Consider the following 21,130-nt stretch of genomic DNA (forward strand, 5'->3'; position numbering starts at 1 on the left):
ATTCTGCTAATCTTTTGTTCGCAATTTTGCTATGCTAAGATACACTCCCAGAGGGCGGAGGCCTAGCGTGTGCAATGCTGCTAAAATCTGCTAGCGAGCGAACAACTCGGAATGAGGGCCATAATAATGTTTTGGAGAAATGTGCTCCTTGGGATTGTATGTGCTATAGAAAAAAAAAATCTTTTTCAGAATTTTTGTTTTGTCTATCTGTTCGTTCCGACATCAGGCAAAAACTACTGGATAAATTTGGATTGTGTTTTCACTATTGTATAGATTAGTCACCTAGAAAGAAACTGAGGTATGTATTATCAGGGAGAGGAGCAATAAAGGAAAAAACAGACGTTTATCACTTGGCACGTGCAGTGTGCAGGCTCCTCAAGCCAAAAATTACTATATGTATATAAATATAATTTTTGGGCGTACAAGGGACTTTTTATGAACTATGGAGACAAAATAATTTTTTATCAGAATTTGCACAGGCTCCTCAAGTCCAAAATGACAATATGCATATAAATATATATTAATACACAATACATCTATATATTGCACACCCGCACACAAACAGTTATACAGTATGTGTGTGTGTGTGTATATATATATATATATATATATATATATCAAGATCTATTTCACAGGAAAATCCGAATGTATATTAATCATTAATCAGGTAGCTTATCTAGACACATGAAGTTGCAGTATACATGTCAATTCAGTAGATGGCGCAAAAAGACAAATACTAAATATCATAGAGTTGCAAGTCATGTTACTTGCAACCTTTTAGTGTTACTGTAGGTTGAGTAGCAATGGATTTGGGATCTTCAAGATATTTGTTTAACTAAAGTAATTATAGAATGGATTACGATATTGCCCCTTGAACTGGATTTTGTAGTTTACATAAAGAATAGAAAACTGTAAATCATTGCTTATCAGTGTTACTGACAGGCAGTGGCGTAACTAGAAATTTTTCTCCCCCAAGCCAAAAAATTCTTCGGTGCCCCCCCCCCCATCCCCCATAATTGGCACTAGTAAAGGGACAAACATGGCTTCGTTGAAATGGGCGTGGCTTTGCATAAAGGGCGTTTCATTGCAGGAAAAGACTACCTTATACCCCAGTTTTGCAACCTGCACGCCCAGACGTTAGCCACCACAGGAAAGAAAAATAATCCTGATTCATGCCCCTTACATTATTTGTCATTTTTCCTCCTTATAGTAATGCCCAGTATACATTATGCCACATACTGCAATGGCCCTTAGACATTATGCCACACACAATAATGCACATGACACAATATGCACACACCGTAATGCCCCCGACACATTATGCCACACACCGTAATGCCTGTGACACCTTATGACAGGAATCGCAATGCCCGTTATACATTATGCCACACACTGCAATGCCCCTGATACATTATAGCACATACAATGTCTGTGACACATTATGACACACACCGCAATGACATTATACCACATACCACAATGCCCGTGATATAGTATACAACACACCGTAATGCCTGACACATTACGACACACACCGCAATGTCCGTGATACATTATGCCACACACTGCAATGACCCTGAGACATTATACCACATATCACAATGCCAGTGATATAGTATACCATACGCCGTAATACCTGTGACACATTATGACACACACCGCAATGTCCGTGATACATTATGCCACACTGCAATGCCCCTGAGACATTATACCACATACCACAATACCCGTGATATAGTATGCCACACACCGTAATGCCTGTGACACATTATGACACACACCGCAATGTCCGTGATACATTATGCCACACACCGTAATGCCCATTACACATTAAGTCCTACAGTAAGGTTTCTAATTACTTTTACATTACCTGCTCGTTGCCAGGGGTTTCATGCTCTTGGTTTCATGCACGCTGCCAGAGGTTTTCATGCTCAGGGTGTCATGCTCGTTGCCAGGGGTTTCATGCACTGGGTGTCATGCTCGTTGCTAGGGGTAGTGCTTGTTGCTAGGGCTGTGGTCCCAGTGCCACATATGCCCCCTGTGCCAGATATTCCCCCACAGTGCCAGGTACTCATATGCCCCCAGTGTCAAATATAGTCCCCCCCCATGTGCCAGGTACACATATGCCCCCCCAGTGCCACATATGGCCCTTCAGTGCCACATATGCCCAAAGAAGTGCAAAATCTGCTCCCCCTCCCCCCGAATATGCTCCCCCCAGTGCCAGTTAAATTCCCCCCCCCCCCCCACGCTCCCCCACTGTTTTGTGATGGAGGGACACGGAGGGCACAGCGCGCGCTTCTCCTGTGTCCCTCCTGCGTCTCCGGCGGGTCTGTTAAAGGAAGTGCCGGTTCGTGAGCCAATCAGAGCTCACGAATGGCACTTCATTTATTAGACCCGCCGGAGACCCAGAAGGGACACAGGAGAGGGGCGCGCTGTGCCCTCCGTGTCCCTCCATCACAGCAGCGGAGGGAAGGAGGGAGAGGAGACCGCAGATTGACATGCGGACGCTCGTCCGCATGTCAATCTGCGCTAAATCAGTGGCGGCGCCACCACAGCCCTGCACCCCCAAGCCACCACGAGGGCTGCGGGGGCAGTAGTTATGCCACTGCTGACAGGGACAAATGCTCAGGGCTGCAGGCATAGATCTCAGAACCAGCTGTTTCTCCCATGGGCATCCTAACGTGGCTTGGTCATGAGTTAGTAGCCCCAAGCATCTTTTTATGTTGATCCCCAAAGGAAAGTCTGTAAATTTTGTTTACAAAGACATTATGTGATCAATGTCTACAATATAAAATATACATCACATTATTAGATGCAACTATTGTCTTTGCAAAACTAGTTCAGCTGAGCAATAACAGTCATCCATGCGAGCGAAGCTGCGACCAAAAGCTAGTTTGGAATAAATTAGATTATCTTGAAACCCAATCAAGGTGGAATAACCTGTGCATTATCGGTTTACCAGCATCAGTGAAGGGCCCTGCCCTCTATTACTATTTGAAGGTCACTTTGTCTTAACTGTTAATGATGCCTGCACTGATTAGCTATTGAACGGCCCACAGAACTGGTCAATTCAGAGATCAGAATAAACAACGCCCCATGTGGTAATCTTCAGATGTTTAAATTATGTGCATAAAGAAAGGTCATCATCCAGACACAAGAGAGATCTGTTTTGGAATTATGCTAAATTTCAGATTATTTAGGACTACTACACTGAAGTTACTGAAGCCTGCAAGGCTTATTCTCCTGTCTGCTAATAGTGGAGGGCTGGAAAATTGCCCTGTTATACAAAATTTGGAGTTTGATATTCCATGTTTCATGTTCCATGCTCATAGTGTAGCTTTGCTCCATATGGAATATCAGACTCCATTTTTTTTTACAGTTACCCCTCATAGAGTACTGTGTATGCTGTGAATTTTAAATTTTTATCAGCCCAGAGATATTAGAGGTCAATTTAGGTGAAAAACTATCCATTTCAAAGTGCTCTAATAAAAAAAAGTAGACAAGATAGATAACTCAAAATTTGTTTGTCAAATTTTTTTAGTATATGTCTAATCCCCCAAAAATACAGCCATGAAATTTTATTCCTTCCCACTGAAATACAATCCAAAAAAATGTACTTTTTTAAAATCTGACAATTAACTTTGGGTTTCAATTGCAGTCATAAGGAAGTGAGGTAGGGAAATGTGCTGAAAATAATCATTTTTTCCCCAGTTTTCTATGGCTTTTCTGAGCTGAGATATTGCATTTACCCCAAATGTCCGCAACAGTGAAAAATGTCATACGCCATGATACAAAAATGGCCACCATCTTCATTTGAAGGCAAATAAAAAATAAGAATTTACTTACCGATAATTCTATTTCTCGTAGTCCGTAGTGGATGCTGGGGACTCCGTCAGGACCATGGGGAATAGCGGCTCCGCAGGAGACAGGGCACAAAAGTAAAAGCTTTAGGATCAGGTGGTGTGCACTGGCTCCTCCCCCCATGACCCTCCTCCAAGCCTCAGTTAGGATACTGTGCCCGGACGAGCGTACACAATAAGGAAAGATTTTGAATCCCGGGTAAGACTCAAACCAGCCACACCAATCACACTGTACAACCTGTGATCTGAACCCAGTTAACAGCATGATAACAGCGGAGCCTCTGAAAAGATGGCTCACAACAATAATAACCCGATTTTTGTAACAATAACTATGTACAAGTATTGCAGACAATCCGCACTTGGGATGGGCGCCCAGCATCCACTACGGACTACGAGAAATAGAATTATCGGTAAGTAAATTCTTATTTTCTCTGACGTCCTAAGTGGATGCTGGGGACTCCGTCAGGACCATGGGGATTATACCAAAGCTCCCAAATGGGCGGGAGAGTGCGGATGACTCTGCAGCACCGAATGAGAGAACTCCAGGTCCTCCTCAGCCAGGGTATCAAATTTGTAGAATTTTTCAACGTGTTTGCCCCTGACCAAGTAGCAGCTCGGCAAAGTTGTAAAGCCGAGACCCCTCGGGCAGCCGCCCAAGATGAGCCCACCTTCCTTGTGGAATGGGCATTTACATATTTTGGCTGTGGCAGGCCTGCCACAGAATGTGCAAGCTAAATTGTACTACACATCCAACTAGCAATCGTCTGCTTAGAAGCAAGAGCACCCAGTTTGTTGGGTGCATACAGGATAACAGCAAGTCAGTTTTCCTGACTCCAGCCGTCCTGGAAACCTATATTTTCAGGGCCCTGACAACATCTAGCAACTTGGAGTCCTCCAAGTCCCTAGTAGCCGCAGGTACCACAATAAGCTGGTTCAGGTGAAACGCTGACACCACCTTAGGGAGAAACTGGGGACGAGTCCGCAGCTCTGCCCTGTCCGAATGGACAATCAGATATGGGCTTCTGTGAGACAAAGCCGCCAATTCTGACACTCGCCTGGCCAAGGCCAGGGCCAACAGCATGGTCACTTTCCATGTGAGATATTTCAAATCCACAGATTTGAGCGGTTTAAACCAATGTGATTTGAGGAATCCCAGAACTACGTTGAGATCCCACAGTGCCACTGGAGGCACCAGACATGGTACTTGCTGAAGCAAGTCCCTTCTTAGCGGCAGAGGCCATGAGTCCTCTGTGAGCATTTCTTGAAGTTCCGGGTACCAAGTCCTTCTTGGCCAATCCGGAGCCACGAGTATAGTTCTTACTCCTCTATGTCTTATAATTCTCAGTACCTTGGGTATGAGAAGCAGAGGAGGGAACACATACACCGACTGGTACACCCACGGTGTTACCAGAACGTCCACAGCTATTGCCTGAGGGTCTCTTGACCTGGCGCAATACCTGTCCAGTTTTTTGTTCAGGCGGGACGCCATCATGTCCACCTTTGGTCTTTCCCAACGGTTCACAATCATGTGGAAGACTTCCCGATAAATTCCCCACTTTCCCGGGTGGAGGTCGTGCCTGCTGAGGAAGTTTGCTTCCCAGTTTTCCACTCCCGGAATGAACACTGCTGACAGTGCTATCACATGATTTTCCGCCCAGCGAAGAATCCTTGCAGTTTCTGCCATTGCCCTCCTGCTTCTTGTGCCGCCCTGTCTGTTTACGTGGGCGACTGCCGTGATGTTGTCCCACTGGATCAATACCAGCTGACCTTGAAGCAGAGGTCTTGCTAAGCTTAGAGCATTGTAAATTGTCCTTAGCTCCTGTATATTTATGTGGAGAGAAGTCTCCAGACTTGATCACACTCCCTGGAAATTTTTTCCCTGTGTGACTGCTCCCCAGTCTCTCAGGCTGGCATCCGTGGTTACCAGGACCCAGTCCTGAATGCCGAATCTGCGGCCCTTTAGTAGATGAGCACTCTGCAGCCACCGCAGAAGAAACACCCTTGTCCTTGGAGACAGGGTTATCCGCTGATGCATCTGAAGATGCGATCCGGACCATTTTTCCAGCAGATCCCACTGAAAAGTTCTTGCGTGAAATCTGCCGAATGGAATCGCTTCGTAAGACGCCACCATTTTTCCCAGGACCCTTGTGCAATGATGCACTGACACTTTTCCTGGTTTTAGGAGGTTCCTGACTAGCTCGGATAACTCCCTGGCTTTCTTCTCCGGGAGAAACACCCTTTTCTGGACTGTGTCCAGAATCATCCCTAGGAACAGTAGACGTGTCGTCGGAAACAGCTGCGATTTTGGAATATTTAGAATCCACCCGTGCTGTCGTAGAACTACTTGAGATAGTGCTACTCCGACCTCCAACTGTTCTCTGGACCTTGCCCTTATCAGGCGATCGTCCATTTTCTTTGAAGAAGAATCATCATTTCGGCCATTACCTTGGTAAAGACCCGGGGTGCCGTGGACAATCCAAACGGCAGCGTCTGAAACTGATAGTGACAGTTCTGTACCACGAACCTGAGGTACCCTTGGTGAGAAGGGCAAATTGGGACATGGAGGTAAGCATCCCTGATGTCCAGGGACACCATATAGTCCCCTTCTTCCTGGTTCGCTATCACTGCTCTGAGTGACTCCATCTTGATTTGAACCTTTGTATGTAAGTGTTCAAATATTTCAGATTTAGAATAGGTCTCACCGAGCCATCTGGCTTCAGTACCACAATATAGTGTGGAATAATACCCCTTTCCTTGTTGTAGGAGGGGTACTTTGATTATCACCTGCTGGGAATACAGCTTGTGAATTGTTTCCAATACTGCCTCCCTGTCGGAGGGAGACGTTGGTAAAGCAAACTTCAGGAACCTGCGAGGGGGAGACGTCTCGAATTTCCAATCTGTACCCCTGGGATACTACTTGTAGGATCCAGGGGTCCACTTGCGAGTGAGCCCACTGCGTGCTGAAACTCTTGAGACGACCCCCCACCGCACCTGTTTGTACGGCCCCAGCGTCATGCTGAGGACTTGGCAGAAGCGGTGGAGGGCTTCTGTTCCTGGGAATGGGCTGCCTGCTGCAGTCTTCTTCCCTTTCCTCTATCCCTGGGCAGATATGACTGGCCTTTTGCCCGCTTGCCCTTATGGGGACGAAAGGACTGAGGCTGAAAAGACGATGTCTTTTTCTGCTGAGATGTGACTTGGGGTAAAAAAGGTGGATTTTCCAGCTGTTGCCGTGGCCACCAGGCCCGATGGACCGACCCCAAATAACTCCTCCCCTTTATACGGCAATACTTCCATGTGCCGTTTGGAATCTGCATCACCTGACCACTGTCGTGTACATAAACATCTTCTGGCAGATATGGACATCGCACTTACTCTTGATGCCAGAGTGCAAATATCCCTCTGTGCATCTCGCATATATAGAAATGCATCCTTTAAATGCTCTATAGTCAATAAAATACTGTCCCTGTCAAGGGTATCAATATTTTCAGTCAGGGAATCCGACCAAGCCACCCCAGCGCTGCCCATCCAGGCTGAGGTGATCGCTGGTCGCAGTATAACACCAGTATGTGTGTATATACTGTTTAGGATATTTTCCAGCCTCCTATCAGTTGGCTCTTTGAGGGCGGCCGTATCTGGAGACGGTAACGCCACTTGTTTTGATAAGCGTGTGAGCGCCTTATCCACCCTAAGGGATGTTTCCCAACGCGCCATAACTTCTGGCGGGAAAGGGTATACCGCCAATAATTTTCTATCGGGGGAAACCCACGCATCATCACACACTTCATTTAATTTATCTGATTCAGGAAAAACTACAGGTAGTTTTTTCCACCCCACATAATACCCTTTTTTGTGGTACTTGTAGTATCAGAAATATGTAACACCTCCTTCATTGCCCTTAACATGTAACGTGTGGCCCTAAAGGAAAATACGTTTGTTTTTTCACCGTCGACACTAGAGTCAGTGTCCCTGTCTGTGTCTGTGTCGACCGACTGAGGTAAATGGGCGTTTTAAAGCCCCTGACGGTGTTTGAGACGCCTGGACAGGTACTAATTTGTTTGCCGGCCGTCTCATGTCGTCAACCGACCTTGCAGCGTGTTGACATTATCACGTAATTCCCTAAATACGCCATCCATTCCGGTGTCGACTCCCTAGAGAGTGACATCACCATTACAGGCAATTGCTCCGCCTCCTCACCAACATCGTCCTCATACATGTCGACACACACGTACCGACACCCAGCACACACACAGGGAATGCTCTGATAGAGGACAGGACCCCACTAGCCCTTTGGGGAGACAGAGGGAGAGTTTGCCAGCACACACCAAAACGCTATAATTATACAGGGACAACCTTTATATAAGTGTTTTCCCCTTATAGCATCTTAATATATAATCATATCGCCAAATAAGTGCCCCCCCCTCTCTGTTTTAACCCTGTTTCTGTAGTGCAGTGCAGGGGAGAGCCTGGGAGCCTTCCCACCAGCAGTTCTGTGAGGGAAAATGGCGCTGTGTGCTGAGGAGAATAGGCCCCGCCCCCTTTTCGGCGGGCTTCTTCTCCCGTTTTTCTGACAACCTGGCAGGGGTTAAATACATCCATATAGCCCCAGAGGCTATATGTGATGTATTTTTAGCCAGTATAGGTATTTTCATTGCTGCCCAGGGCGCCCCCCCCAGCGCCCTGCACCCTCAGTGACCGTTGGTGTGAAGTGTGCTGAGAGCAATGGCGCACAGCTGCAGTGCTGTGCGCTACCTCATGAAGACTGAGAAGTCTTCAGCCGCCGATTTCTGGACCTCTTCTCTCTTCAGCATCTGCAAGGGGGTCGGCGGCGCGGCTCCGGTGACCCATCCAGGCTGTACCTGTGATCGTCCCTCTGGAGCTAGTGTCCAGTAGCCTAAGAAGCCAATCCATCCTGCACGCAGGTGAGTTCACTTCTTCTCCCCTAAGTCCCTCGTTGCAGTGAGCCTGTTGCCAGCAGGACTCACTGAAAATAAAAAACCTAATAAAACTTTTACTCTAAGCAGCTCTTTAGGAGAGCCACCTAGATTGCACCCTTCTCGGCCGGGCACAAAAACCTAACTGAGGCTTGGAGGAGGGTCATGGGGGGAGGAGCCAGTGCACACCACCTGATCCTAAAGCTTTTACTTTTGTGCCCTGTCTCCTGCGGAGCCGCTATTCCCCATGGTCCTGACGGAGTCCCCAGCATCCACTTAGGACGTCAGAGAAATAAAGTAATAGTGGTTTCTGACTGCTCACTTACAGCAGTCACAGGGCCAGTTCTAGACCTTGTGGCACCCATGGCGAAAGTCTCCTTTGGCGCCCCCCCTCCTGGCAGGTAAAATAGAGGCATGGCTACAGTTATACCCCCTGTAGTTGTGCCCCCAGTAGTTGTGCCCCCTGAAGATTTTCCCCCAGTAGATTTACGCCCCAGTAGCTGTGCCCCCCAGTAGTTGTGCCCCCAGTAGCTGTGCCCACAGTAGATTTCATGCCCAAGTCCAAACAAAATGTACATACAGTATTTAAAGCTATGCTCTTTTATTGGGTATATTCAATTGCTATCGGAAAGGATCCAACAGCTCTCTATACAATTCCAATAGAGAAGTCGGATTGACATTGTCGGAAACTGGGCTAAAACATGTAGGGTTTGGCCCCGCTTCTGACAATACATGTGGCGCAGTGGCTGAAGCTGCTGATCTGCGTGTATTCCGACAGTCTTCCGACAAGTCGGAATTCCGACTTGTCGGAAAAACTAGGCTGGATTGAATAGGTCGGAATCCCTTCCAACCTATTCCTGTTGGAAACTAGTGTCTTTCTGACAAGACGGCGGTTTCCGACTCTAATTGAATATACCCCTATGTATCAGTGTTTACCTATGTCATTTGTTGTATGATTTACTACTATTTATGTCACTACAGATTCTTGTTGTATGTTAGAAATAAAAGATAATCAAGGTAATAATAATAATTTGTTTGTTAGATTTAAGGACTTTTTAGGTATGTGTAAGTACTACTACTCTCAGATAATATACTATGCCATGCATATTACTCTGTACCACCTTGGTCATTGTATACTATGGAGTGTATTCAATTATTGTTGGAAACTGCCGTCTTGTGGAAAGACGTCAGTTTCCAACAGCTTTAGGTCGGAAGGGGTTCCACCTATTCAATCCTGCCCCCTTTTTTCTGACAAGTCGGGAAATCCGACTTGTCAGAAGCCTGTCGGAATGCATGTGGATTGGTGGCTTAAGCCGCTGACCCATGTGTATTGTCGGAAGCACAGCCAAACCCGACAGGTTTTAGCCCTGTTTCCGACAATATCAATCCGACTTTAAAAAAAGTCGGATTGTCATTGTCGGGAACGGGCCAAACCTGTCGGGCTTGGCCGGGCATTGAATACACACATGTCGGATCCTTTCCATCAGAAAGAATCTGACATGAATTGAAGACACCCCTATGAGGGAAACAAACTAACTCTTCATAGATGACAACCGATTAACTAGAACAACAGACATTTCTATGCATTCTGTTTGATCACGATGTATATGATATACAGAATTTAAAGGTAAAATATATTTTCAGAATTAATGGCCTTTAAACAAGTAATTCAGAAACTGTGCTGTCGCCTATAAAATTGAGACTTACCAGAAGCAAGCCTCAATAAGGAAATACAGCATGCACATGAAGGAATTGGCCTGCAATGCTGAGCGTGCTTTGGAAGGACTGGTACATGTTACTAAATGGAGTAGTTATAATAAATATATGTCGGACATGTTCCTCTCCAAAGCAGCTAAAAAAATATCATTAATCAACTACCCAAAGTGATACCATGTTTTCTGAATCGCTGACAAAAAGTTAATAAACTTAATAAAAATTTTGGATAATGGCATGAATTGTATTATTTGGTATAATGTCAATATGATACAGTATTTTTTAGCATGTTCCTCATAAATTCTGTGGCATTTTACTCCGACGAGGAAGTCCTTTCTTTTTGCTCTTAAAATGGAAAAACAAATTGTGCCAAAGATAAAAGTATGGTAAGACCACAACCAAGTAAGATTAATGTGAAACCAGGAAGTATTCCTATGATTAGTGATGTAAAAAATAACTATAAGACCTAGAAGCAACCTGATACACTGTTCCATACCTTGGAGGTTAACAATTACTGATATGAAACTTCATCCATAAGCATATGGATATACTGTGCATCTGACAAAGGGAAGCTTGATCGAAATAACAGAATCCCATATTACAGCTAGGTTATGAAAACTGGGGCTTTGTAAAAGTTCTGATCAAAATGAGAAGCTATTGAAGTTTGGAAAGAAAAGTTGCATTAACAATTAGGTTGTGTATTTACTTTTGGATTTATGTAGCATATATAGAAAATAAAAGTGTTAGGAAATGGCTGGAGGTCAACAATTTTCTACTACACCTTCCACGAGTGGGGGAAACTTTAATATAATCAGAAACAAAAATCTGTAATGCATACACTATACTTGCCTACTCTCTTTGAATATCCAGGACAACATTGAATTCTGGGGAGTACTACTGTACTCTGGTGACGGCCTTCTGGATCCTGTCCATTTCACTAGGGAGGGTGTGATGATGTGATTCACAGTGTATCAGGTCATCTTGGCTCTGCTCCCCTGGTACAGTAGAACTGTACAGCTGGGACGGACCAAAAAGTTGTTTCCTTCCTCCCTGAGCAGAAAGTTCAGAACTGTGCACAGCAAAGGACAGGAGGCAGCTGGCTTGGAAAGACAAGTGAAAGGAGGGAAGTAGAAAAAAGTGGAAGGTGTTGCTATCTAGAGACCATGGAAAGCCACCTCAAAATGTTTGACTGCTGAAATTTCTAGTTACATTCCTGCCTGGAGGAGTTGTAAAAAGCCCAGCAGTAAGGCAGTTACACTGTAATGCAGCATCACATGACATAAAATGCAACATATAAGCCAGCCAAGTTCTACAATAAAAGCTACATTTATCTAGAGAACCAAGTGTTCTCATCCAGACACCTTGATGCCATCACCTCCATCCACAGACACAAGTGTTTGGCGTTAAAATCATTGACCCACTAGTGCAGAGGAGCAATAATGCTAAACTTATTTCAGTTCTCAATAATGACTAAAATCCAGATCTCTTCAGGATCAGATGAAGCTACACACCTGCATAGACACATTAATCAGTAGAGGCAATAATAAAAAAAAATATATGTTTGTAGTGTACTCACTATGGTCAATGGACAGTGCCATGATTTCAACTAAACATGAAGGGGTATATTAACTAAAGTGCGGGTTTACAAAAGTGTAGGTGTTGTCCATTGCAACCACTCAGATTCTAATTATTATCTTCTATAAGATACTTGATAAATAAGTAGAATCTGATTGGTTGCTATGGGCAACAGTCCCACATCTGTACATCTGCATATTAGTAAATATACCTCCAAAGTATAGAAGTCTACATTGATGTAAGAAGTAATATTAATAAAGGCAGAACATAACGTTTATTTAGAACTTACTTGTAGAATATGGCATAGTCAACTGTGGAGTGACAGTTTTGGAAGTCCCAGGACTTTAGCTTCTGGCATTCCCTGTGAGCTCTAAGTTTCACCTTTACAGTCCCTTGACATAATTCTGGTGCAGTCTTCCTACGAGGGCGGTTACAGAACTCATTAGATTCCACCCTCCACGAATCACCAAAGTCATCCACGTCAAACTTGAAGTTCCCATCACTACCTATGAGATCATCTCTTTTGTGTCCATTGTAGTTACCACACAGACCACAGAGTTTTCCTTTTAGATGAGGAGCTGCCATCACTTCCACAAAGCTGTCTCCATCCCAAGATATTTCCAAACCTGTATATACAGAAATTAGCAGTATTACATGCATAAATAAAGAAATATGTAATAGATTGTGACAAATACACTGTTATCAGATTCAGAGATGCATAGAAGATTTCACAGAAACACAGTAATAACTATTTCAGTTCATTTAATTTTAGAATATGTTCTTTGTATGAAAATAATATACTGATTTGAGAACATAGATTTTCAATGATTTTTTTTTTATTTTTAGAAAAAGAAGAAGAATGGTATACAGGCCTATAGGTGACCTAATTAGTATGTAATACTCTAGGTTAATATAAAGGTTTCCAGTAAAAGCAAAAATAAGCTACAAATCTAAAATATAAATAATACATAGTATCAGAATGCGATATACAGCATCCAGTACATTGTGGGTTCTGTTCCACTACTAATAATTTATTGCAAACAAAACAGTACAATGCCCTCACTCCCTCACACTGTCAGCACAAAAAAGAAATAAATAAATAAGTATATGTATCCCCTAAATGAGTCAAGTATTTCCTTTGATTGCAATAAGTAATATTAATAGTTATAGAAACTGTAAATTAAAATCAAAACTGTGATTCACATTGTGAAATTATGGCGCATTGCTCTATAAACCTGGAAGTTGTGGAAACACTATATAAACTATTGACAAGATGGTATAGATGCCCTTTTCTTTTACAGAAATTTTACCCCTCAGCTTCCCCTTTATGGTGGCGCTGTGGTAAATATAGAGGCACGTTAGTCCATGTTTAGTGGGACTGCCCTTCAATTACCCCCTTTTGAAATAAAGTCATAGAGTTGTCGACAAAAATGATAGGTTTCCAGGTGCCAGTTGGCCCGGACTTCTGGCTGCTTTCACACTCCAATATTCCTGCGGCACAGTATAGAAGGTCTCTTCTTAAGCATTTAAGCAATGCGGCAAGAGCTGTTGTCCCAGTACACTGGCGCTCTGTATTTCCGCCGACACTGTGGGAATGGTTCCAGTGTATAGACTTCTATATGCATATGGAAGATACTTTCTATGCAGCCCTAGAGAAATATTCGGATTTTACAGCCAACTGGTTCAATTGGATGGAATTTAAGACAACCGAAACCTATGTTGCTTTTGTGCCTCATAACCTAAAGTAGGACCTTCCTACCTGAACACTTCAGTGTGTTGTCCATCAAGTAAGCTGAGCTCTTTCCTAATCTGCTTCCCCTATTACTTCTTCCACTTGTCTCCCCCCCCCATGTTGTTATGTGTTTGATATCTTATCTTTGTTACTGTTAATAAATTTGATGACTTTTCACTAAGGACGGTTGTCCGGCCGCATGTCAATATGTTTCCAGTTGTACTGATAAAATATTCTTGTCATTATATTGCGGAAATACCGATAATCGCTGTATTTTGTTATGTGTGGAGATTGTTATTACTTTCGATAGCTGTAAACACTGTAGGAGTATTGAAATAACTTATTCCACATCTCTCCACAAACATACAATTAAGGCCCGTATTCATGGGCAGATCTAGGAAGAGATGTGTGCTGAGTGAACCGCTCAGCACACATCTCTCCCCCCGCTCAGCTCAGCGCGATGTGTGCTGAGCGTGCAGAGGTACGGGGGGGGGGGGGGGCGCTCATTTCACCCAGCGGGTGAAATGAGTGACCTGCTAGATTGAGCCTGCATGCAGGCCAATCTAGCACCAGCGATAGCGATGCGCGGAGCTGCACATCGCTATCACTGTAGGGGGTACACACGGAGCGATCATGCTTAAAATGTAAGCAATCTAGTCAGATTGCTTAGATTATAGCTCCTTGAGTACTCCCCTTTAGGCCCCCAGAAAAGATCAAGCTGATAAATCCTTTTAAAAGTAGTTCCAGACAAAAATCCTATCTATGTAAACCAAATAATGTACTGTACGTACATGTAATGAGGTTAGGTGAGCTGAAATTACGAGGTTTAGGTGACCTATGATAGTACTCTGCTCCTTATGAACTGATGTTCCAGTATCAATTGGAGTCATAAAATAGGTAAAACTAGCAGCATGTTCATGTAACTGTAACTGTAGGCCTGACTGCAGCAGCGTAAATACCTGTCAGAAGGCATTTCATTTGCATGTGCTAGAAGTGTAACAAAACACAATGAAGATGATGACAATTGTAATTGGCTTATTGTGGCTTGATCCTTCCCATTAATAGTACGTATATCATTAGTGTGGCTGCTATATTATATGAAGTCATGCACCACTGCATGCCATGGCTTCAGATAATGGAGGGGTATTCAATTGTTTGAAAAGTCAGTTGGGTGTCTGTTTTTATCTAATAGACAGGACAACACAGACACCCAACCGACTTTTCAAACATTTGAATTCCCCCCAATATAGCACTATTTGCAATACATGAAAGGAGACTCATTTCCTTCCTCGGCACTGGAAGATTGGAAGTTGCAGTTTAAAGTGATAAACAACAGATGTTTGCATTAAATTACATTTTATATGGCAAAAGCAATTTTAGCAATTATCATTAACACTGTGGAGACAATGATTTCTCTTATGGAGGTGACACTTGGCTGCACTATTCTGTGTAGGGTAATAGGGTAATACAACTTCAGAATTTGCTACTAACACTATCAAGCCAATCTTATTGCTATTGCTATGCTGTTCTGTGCTATTGAGGTACTGTATATACATATTTGTTGCACCATAAGCAAACCTGGCCGGTATGCTAGTGTTGTAGACCTGGACGATGTGTCTGATGGAGCATATCCAATAAATGTGTCTTTTCATGTGTGCATTGTTTCCTGCCTACATTTGGGGTGCAACATTGTCCAACTCTAAAAGATTAATTTAGATCTTAACTAACACGTTTTCCATGTCAATAATAAGCACCAGCAGTGAACAGAATGACAGATGTATAATATGAATGCTGTATTCTTGTGCTACAGTCTGCATTTAATTATATTAATTTTTTGGATAAAATAAATGTGTTACTTGTGGTTGGTGCTTTGTTAGGACTTATGAAGAATAAAGTGGCTTTATGTCTGCAGAAGACTATGGAAGTACAAACACTGTGTTTTACATTTGTAATATCTGAGCTATGGAAGCTTGTGTAGAGTATCCACATGAAGGGTTTATGTGACTGTAGCTTTTCACTGAAATTTGCACACTTCACTTCATAGTACAGAATGACCCAATTGAGATGTGAGTAATGAAATACACAATAGAATATAGACATTTATTGGGCTGACATGGCTTGGCTGAATCAGGCCATGGCTCTCAATATATGAATTTTTTATGCATACATTTTAAATACTGACATTTAGCAACAATCAAAAATCAAAAAGATAATAATAAAAAAACAACAAACTGGCATGTAGTGTAACTTACAGGTAAGTTTCTTCTCACTGGTTATTTTTAATAGGGGTTCGGTATGATATCCTGCACACAAAATGCCAATTGTCAGTATACCAACATCGGCATCCCAAGTGGTAGAATACAGGCAGGGGGGCAAGCGCAACTAAGCGCCTTGCGGGCTCTGTGGGGTATGGTGGGGTATGGTGCCCCTGTTGGGATCCCGACATCGATATTGTGACATCTAGGATCCCAACGAGCGGTATGCTAATCGCATACCTTTAAAAGAGACTGCAAATTGTTTATTCATTCATAGTCATTAAGAACCTTAACACTTGTAGAAAAAGAAATTATTATTCTGGGCCATTTATAAAAAAGTGAACAGTGAATAGTAAACCTCTGAGTTCACTTTTGGCATACCTACAGTACAGTATGTACATTTGTTGTTTCTGATGCAAACCAGCGCTGTATGTTTTGAAGATCTGGACACATATTGAGCTGCATTCTAAAATTGACAGTCACCTAATTGCCCATCTACAATCACATGGCTTCCAGGTTTTGACTCAGCCTACCTCCTGTGCATGTGAGGACTGCACATGCACACAGTATAGGTGAAAACCGTAGCTTATAGACTACAAAGGCCTACACCATCTGAAGATAACATTAGCTTTCAGTGACAAGCTTAGAAAAGAGCTAAGACAAAACCTCAGTTCCCATTGAGAGTATAGGGCACAGTGTGTCTGCAGTATTACTTTTAACACAGTGGATATCTTTGATATCTCCTGCATTAGGCATTTGTTAAATTGCAGGGATACTTAACATTGACTAAAGCATGCAGAAATAGTCCTTTCAGCATGGTTTTAGGCTTAATATATAGAAAACATAGTGTTTTTACTAGATATGAGCTGGTTCGGTTCGCAGAGAACTGAACCCCCTCCCCCGAACATCCTGTTCCGAGCCTGGATCCGAGTCCGGAAACCAGAAAGAGGCGAAACGTTATCATCCCGCTGTCGGATTCTCGCGGGTTTTGGCATCCATATAAACAGCGCTGCTGCCATTTTCACTCCAGACTTGGAGAGTGAGGAAGACAGACCTCTGTCTCTCTTTGGGTGGTGGAGTCATGTGGGGTCAGTGTACCTGTACTGTTAGGGGTGCTGTCCTAGCTGTCACTAGTGTTTCATGTGCTGTTAGGAGTGCTGCACCTGTACATGGGTGTTTCTGTTTTGGCTGTCACTGTGTTGTCAGGGGGCAGGAGCATTGCCCTCCTGTATGCTGTAAAAATATAGGGGTGCTGCTGTTAAAATAACATTACACTGGCCCTGTATGCTGTAAAAATTCAGGGGTGCAGTTGTTAAAATAAAAGCACACTGGTCCTGTATGGTGTAAAAATATAGGGGTGCTGCTGTTAAAATAATATTACACTGGCCATGTATGTTGTAAAAATTCAGGGGTGCAGTAAAATAAATGTACATTGGCCCATCTTGTATGCTGAAAAAATTCTAGGGTGCAGTAAAATAAATGTACAATGGCCCTGTCTTGTATGTTGTAATAATTTTAGGGTGCAGTAAAAATCAATGTACACTGGCCATGTCTTGTATGCTGTAAAATTTCAGGGGTGCAGCACACTGGTTCTGTATGTTGTAAAAATATAGGGGTGCTGCTGTTAAAATAATATTACACTGGCCCTGTATGCTGTAGAAATTCAGGGGTGCAGTTGTTAAAATAAAAGCACACTGGTCCTGTGTGCTGTAAAACTACAAGGGTGCTGTTGTTAAAATAAAAGTATACTGGTCCTGTGTGCTGTAAAAATATAGGGGTGCTGGCACTTTCCGCAGTTGCGATGTCTAGGCCTGAACTTCATAACACTGGATGGGAAGAGGAGGCTCCTACCACCATTTGCACGCCCTCTGCAAGTGCTGGGAGGAGCACCATCTGTACAGTTGCTGATATTGAGATTGAGGATGTCACTGTAGAAGTACACCAGGATGAGGAGGATATTGGTGTAGCTGGTGCTGAGGAGGAAGTTGACGATGAGGATTCTGATGGTGATGTGGTTTGTTTAAGTCAGGCACTGGGGGAGACACCTGTTGTCCTTGGGATGAAGAAGCCCTTTGTGATGCCTAGGCAAACTACAAAAAAAGCCACCTCTTCGGTGTGGAATTATTTCTCCACAAATCCGGACAACAGGTGTCAAGCCATCTGTTGCCTTTGTCAATCCATAATAAGTAGGGGTAAGGATGTTAACCACCTAGGATCATCCTCCTTTATACGTCACCTGCAGCGCATTCATAAGTCATTGTCAAGTTCAGAAACTTTGGGTAATAACGTAAACACTCCACTGACACCTAAATGATGTGGTTTTGTTTGAATATTATTTCTCTGTGAGGATGAGGATGTAAACAGTGGAAGGGGGCGGGGAATCTGAGGATGAGGACAACATCTTGCCACTGTAGAGCCAGTTTGTGCAAGGAGAGATTAATTGCTTTTTTTTAGTGGGGGCTTAAACAAGTCATTTCAGCCACAGTCATGTGGCAGACCCTGTCGCTGAAATGATTGATTTGTTAAAGTGTGCATGTCCTGTGTATACAACATAAGGGTGGGTGGGAGGGCCCAAGGACAATTCCATCTTGTACATCTTTTCTTTGCCACATCATTCCAGGGGTGCTGCCCCTCTGCCCTATCAGTCCAGGTGTGCTGCCCCACTGCCATTTAATTCCAGGGGTGCTGTTGCCTGTCTGCTGTTCTGTGTAATTCTCCAAAGGTGCTTCTATGCTGTTTAAGTCCGGGGTATGCTGCCATATAATTCCAGGGGTGCTGCTGTACTTGATCCTAGGTTTAAATGAAAGCCTGGAGCAGATATAAAACAAGCTTCAACATCACAAACAGATTTGTGAATATATAGACGCAAAGGTGGAAATGGAAATTGCCAAAGTGTTTTCAAATGAAGTGGGGGGAGACCACATTTGTGGCCAAAGTCAGTGTGACTCAGAAGAGACTGGATCATAATCCAGCACAACTGCCGGAGAGGTAAAAGTGATATTTTCTGCAGGCGCATTAGAGAGAGGTTCTTCTCAATCATTTAATGTTAGGGACTCACTCAAAAGAATGGCTCCAATTAGTCAACCTTAATTTTGATTTATTATTGATGTTCCACATTTTAGGATTATTTATTTAGAAGATGTGCATTTGTTGTACAAAGATCTTCTTTTCAATAGGGTTATCGGAAGACCTCGCGGTGTTAGAAGAACAGAGTTTCACTGATCTTACATTGCATCAGCTTTCCATTGCACTGCAGCACTAGATGGGCCAGGAGCTCCTGTGAGGCACCAACACTTACTGAATAAGGCCCAGTATGGAGTCTCATGGTGGCTTACAGCCAGGAAGATGGCTGGCTTGCCAGGCTGAGGCATTCTGTGGGCACAGAGGATAGCATTGCTTTCTCCCACAGTCCTACTTATAGTATGAAATTAGTTTCGACTGTAGGGCGGGGGCTCAATAACCAAAACATTCACTGCACAATCATGCTTAGTACTTTAGAGGTGAAAGCCTGTGTGTTGTTTCTGAATGTGGGTGCCTCTCTAATTTTTATTCACCTACTTGACACTGTCCTCTTCCTCTTGCCTCTTCTCATAATGTGAAAAGTCATCAAAGAAGGAGGTGGTATGTTTGTAGCTAGCTATGATTTGGAGAACTTAGCAAGCTTTTCCAAGGGGGGCACCTGTGGCTGAAATGATGAGTTTATTAAACTGTGCATGTCCAGTTTAAACAACATATGGGTGGGTGGGAGGGCCCAGTACAATTCCATCTTGCTTAGCTTAGTCATCCAGCGACCTCGGTGCACCACTTTTTTTTCTTTGCATTATGTGCTCTCTGGGGCCTATTTTTTAAAACTGCCATCCTGTCTGCCACTGCAGTGCCACTCCTAGATGGGCCAGGTGTTTGTGCCGCCCACTTGTTTTGCTTAGCTTAGTCATCCAGCGACCTCAGTGCAACCTTTTGGCCTAAAAACAATATTGTGAGGTGTGAGGTGTTCAGAATAGACTGGAAATGAGTTGAAATGAATGTTACTGAGGTTAATACTGTAGGATCAAAACTAACCCCAAATTCCGTGATTTTAGCTGTTCTTATGTTTTTTAAAAAAATCATCCAGATCCAGAGCCAAAACCCGAAAGGGTGGTTTTGGCAAAACCAATCCAGATCCAAAACACGAGTGGGGATCCAGATCCAAAACCAAAACACGAAAAGTGTCCGCCGCACATCTCTAGATTTTATATGCACGTACATTACACCCCGCTGTGTACTGTGCTTGTGTATTTTAATGTAAAGTAACATTATAATAAAAAGTATATATACAGTATATATATATATATATATATATATATATATAGCTAATTGTGCTAGTTTAAACCAAAACTGCCAAGTACCTGATTATAGCTGCATTGACATACGCTTAATCTTAAAAAACAAAGTATCACTTTTAATTTCTTTTGTTTTTATATTTTAAGAAAATAATTTACTCACAGATAAAATCTATAATTCAATCACACGCATCATTTTATAAAATATACTAAAAAGTATACAAATTCACATTTGTATAGCACCAAATGTTGAAAAAATAATTACTTTCACTCCTGTGACACACCCGTCAGCTGCAACGCTGATTGAGGCTGTCTTTTCCTCAATGTGCAGGCTGCTGCTTTCCTCAATGTGCAGGCTGCTGCTTTCCTCAATGTGCAGGCTGCTGCTTTCCTCGATGTGCAGGCTGCTGCTGGTGATTAGCAGCGACATTTCAGGTATAGTCCGTGTCTCATGCAAGGGGGGCCACTCACCTGTTTGTAGATGAAGTGTGGGTGCCTCCGGACGCTCTTGCACTGCAGAAGATGATAGGAGTAATCTCTCTAATGCGTTTCTCACCTCAGGGTGCTTTTTCAAAGAGTAAATCATTTTCATGCATGACCTGACTCAGTAAAGCAGAACTGGGGTTCCAGAATGATAAATCATGAAAAATAGCCAGAGTATGTGCTGCGCTTGTGCCACCGCCGACATTGCAGCTACCACCACTGCTGAGTATCTGCCACTTTTTCAAGAAAACTTCTCCAAAAG

General features: G+C 43.3%; 1 protein-coding gene across 2 annotated transcripts in view; it reads right to left on the bottom strand.

The window, feature by feature from the left end:
* BMPER (BMP binding endothelial regulator) overlaps nucleotides 1–21,130 on the bottom strand; it is a 432,288-nt gene that overhangs the window by 66,022 nt on the left and 345,136 nt on the right. For both annotated transcript variants that reach the window (XM_063922535.1, XM_063922537.1), the window contains exon 13: nucleotides 12,369–12,705. In XM_063922535.1, coding sequence (XP_063778605.1) covers nucleotides 12,369–12,705 — 337 coding nt within the window. The remainder of the gene's footprint in view (nucleotides 1–12,368; nucleotides 12,706–21,130) is intronic.

The sequence above is a fragment of the Pseudophryne corroboree genome, chromosome 5 (assembly GCF_028390025.1).
Source record: "Pseudophryne corroboree isolate aPseCor3 chromosome 5, aPseCor3.hap2, whole genome shotgun sequence".
In the NCBI taxonomy this organism is placed as follows: Eukaryota; Metazoa; Chordata; class Amphibia; order Anura; family Myobatrachidae; genus Pseudophryne; species Pseudophryne corroboree.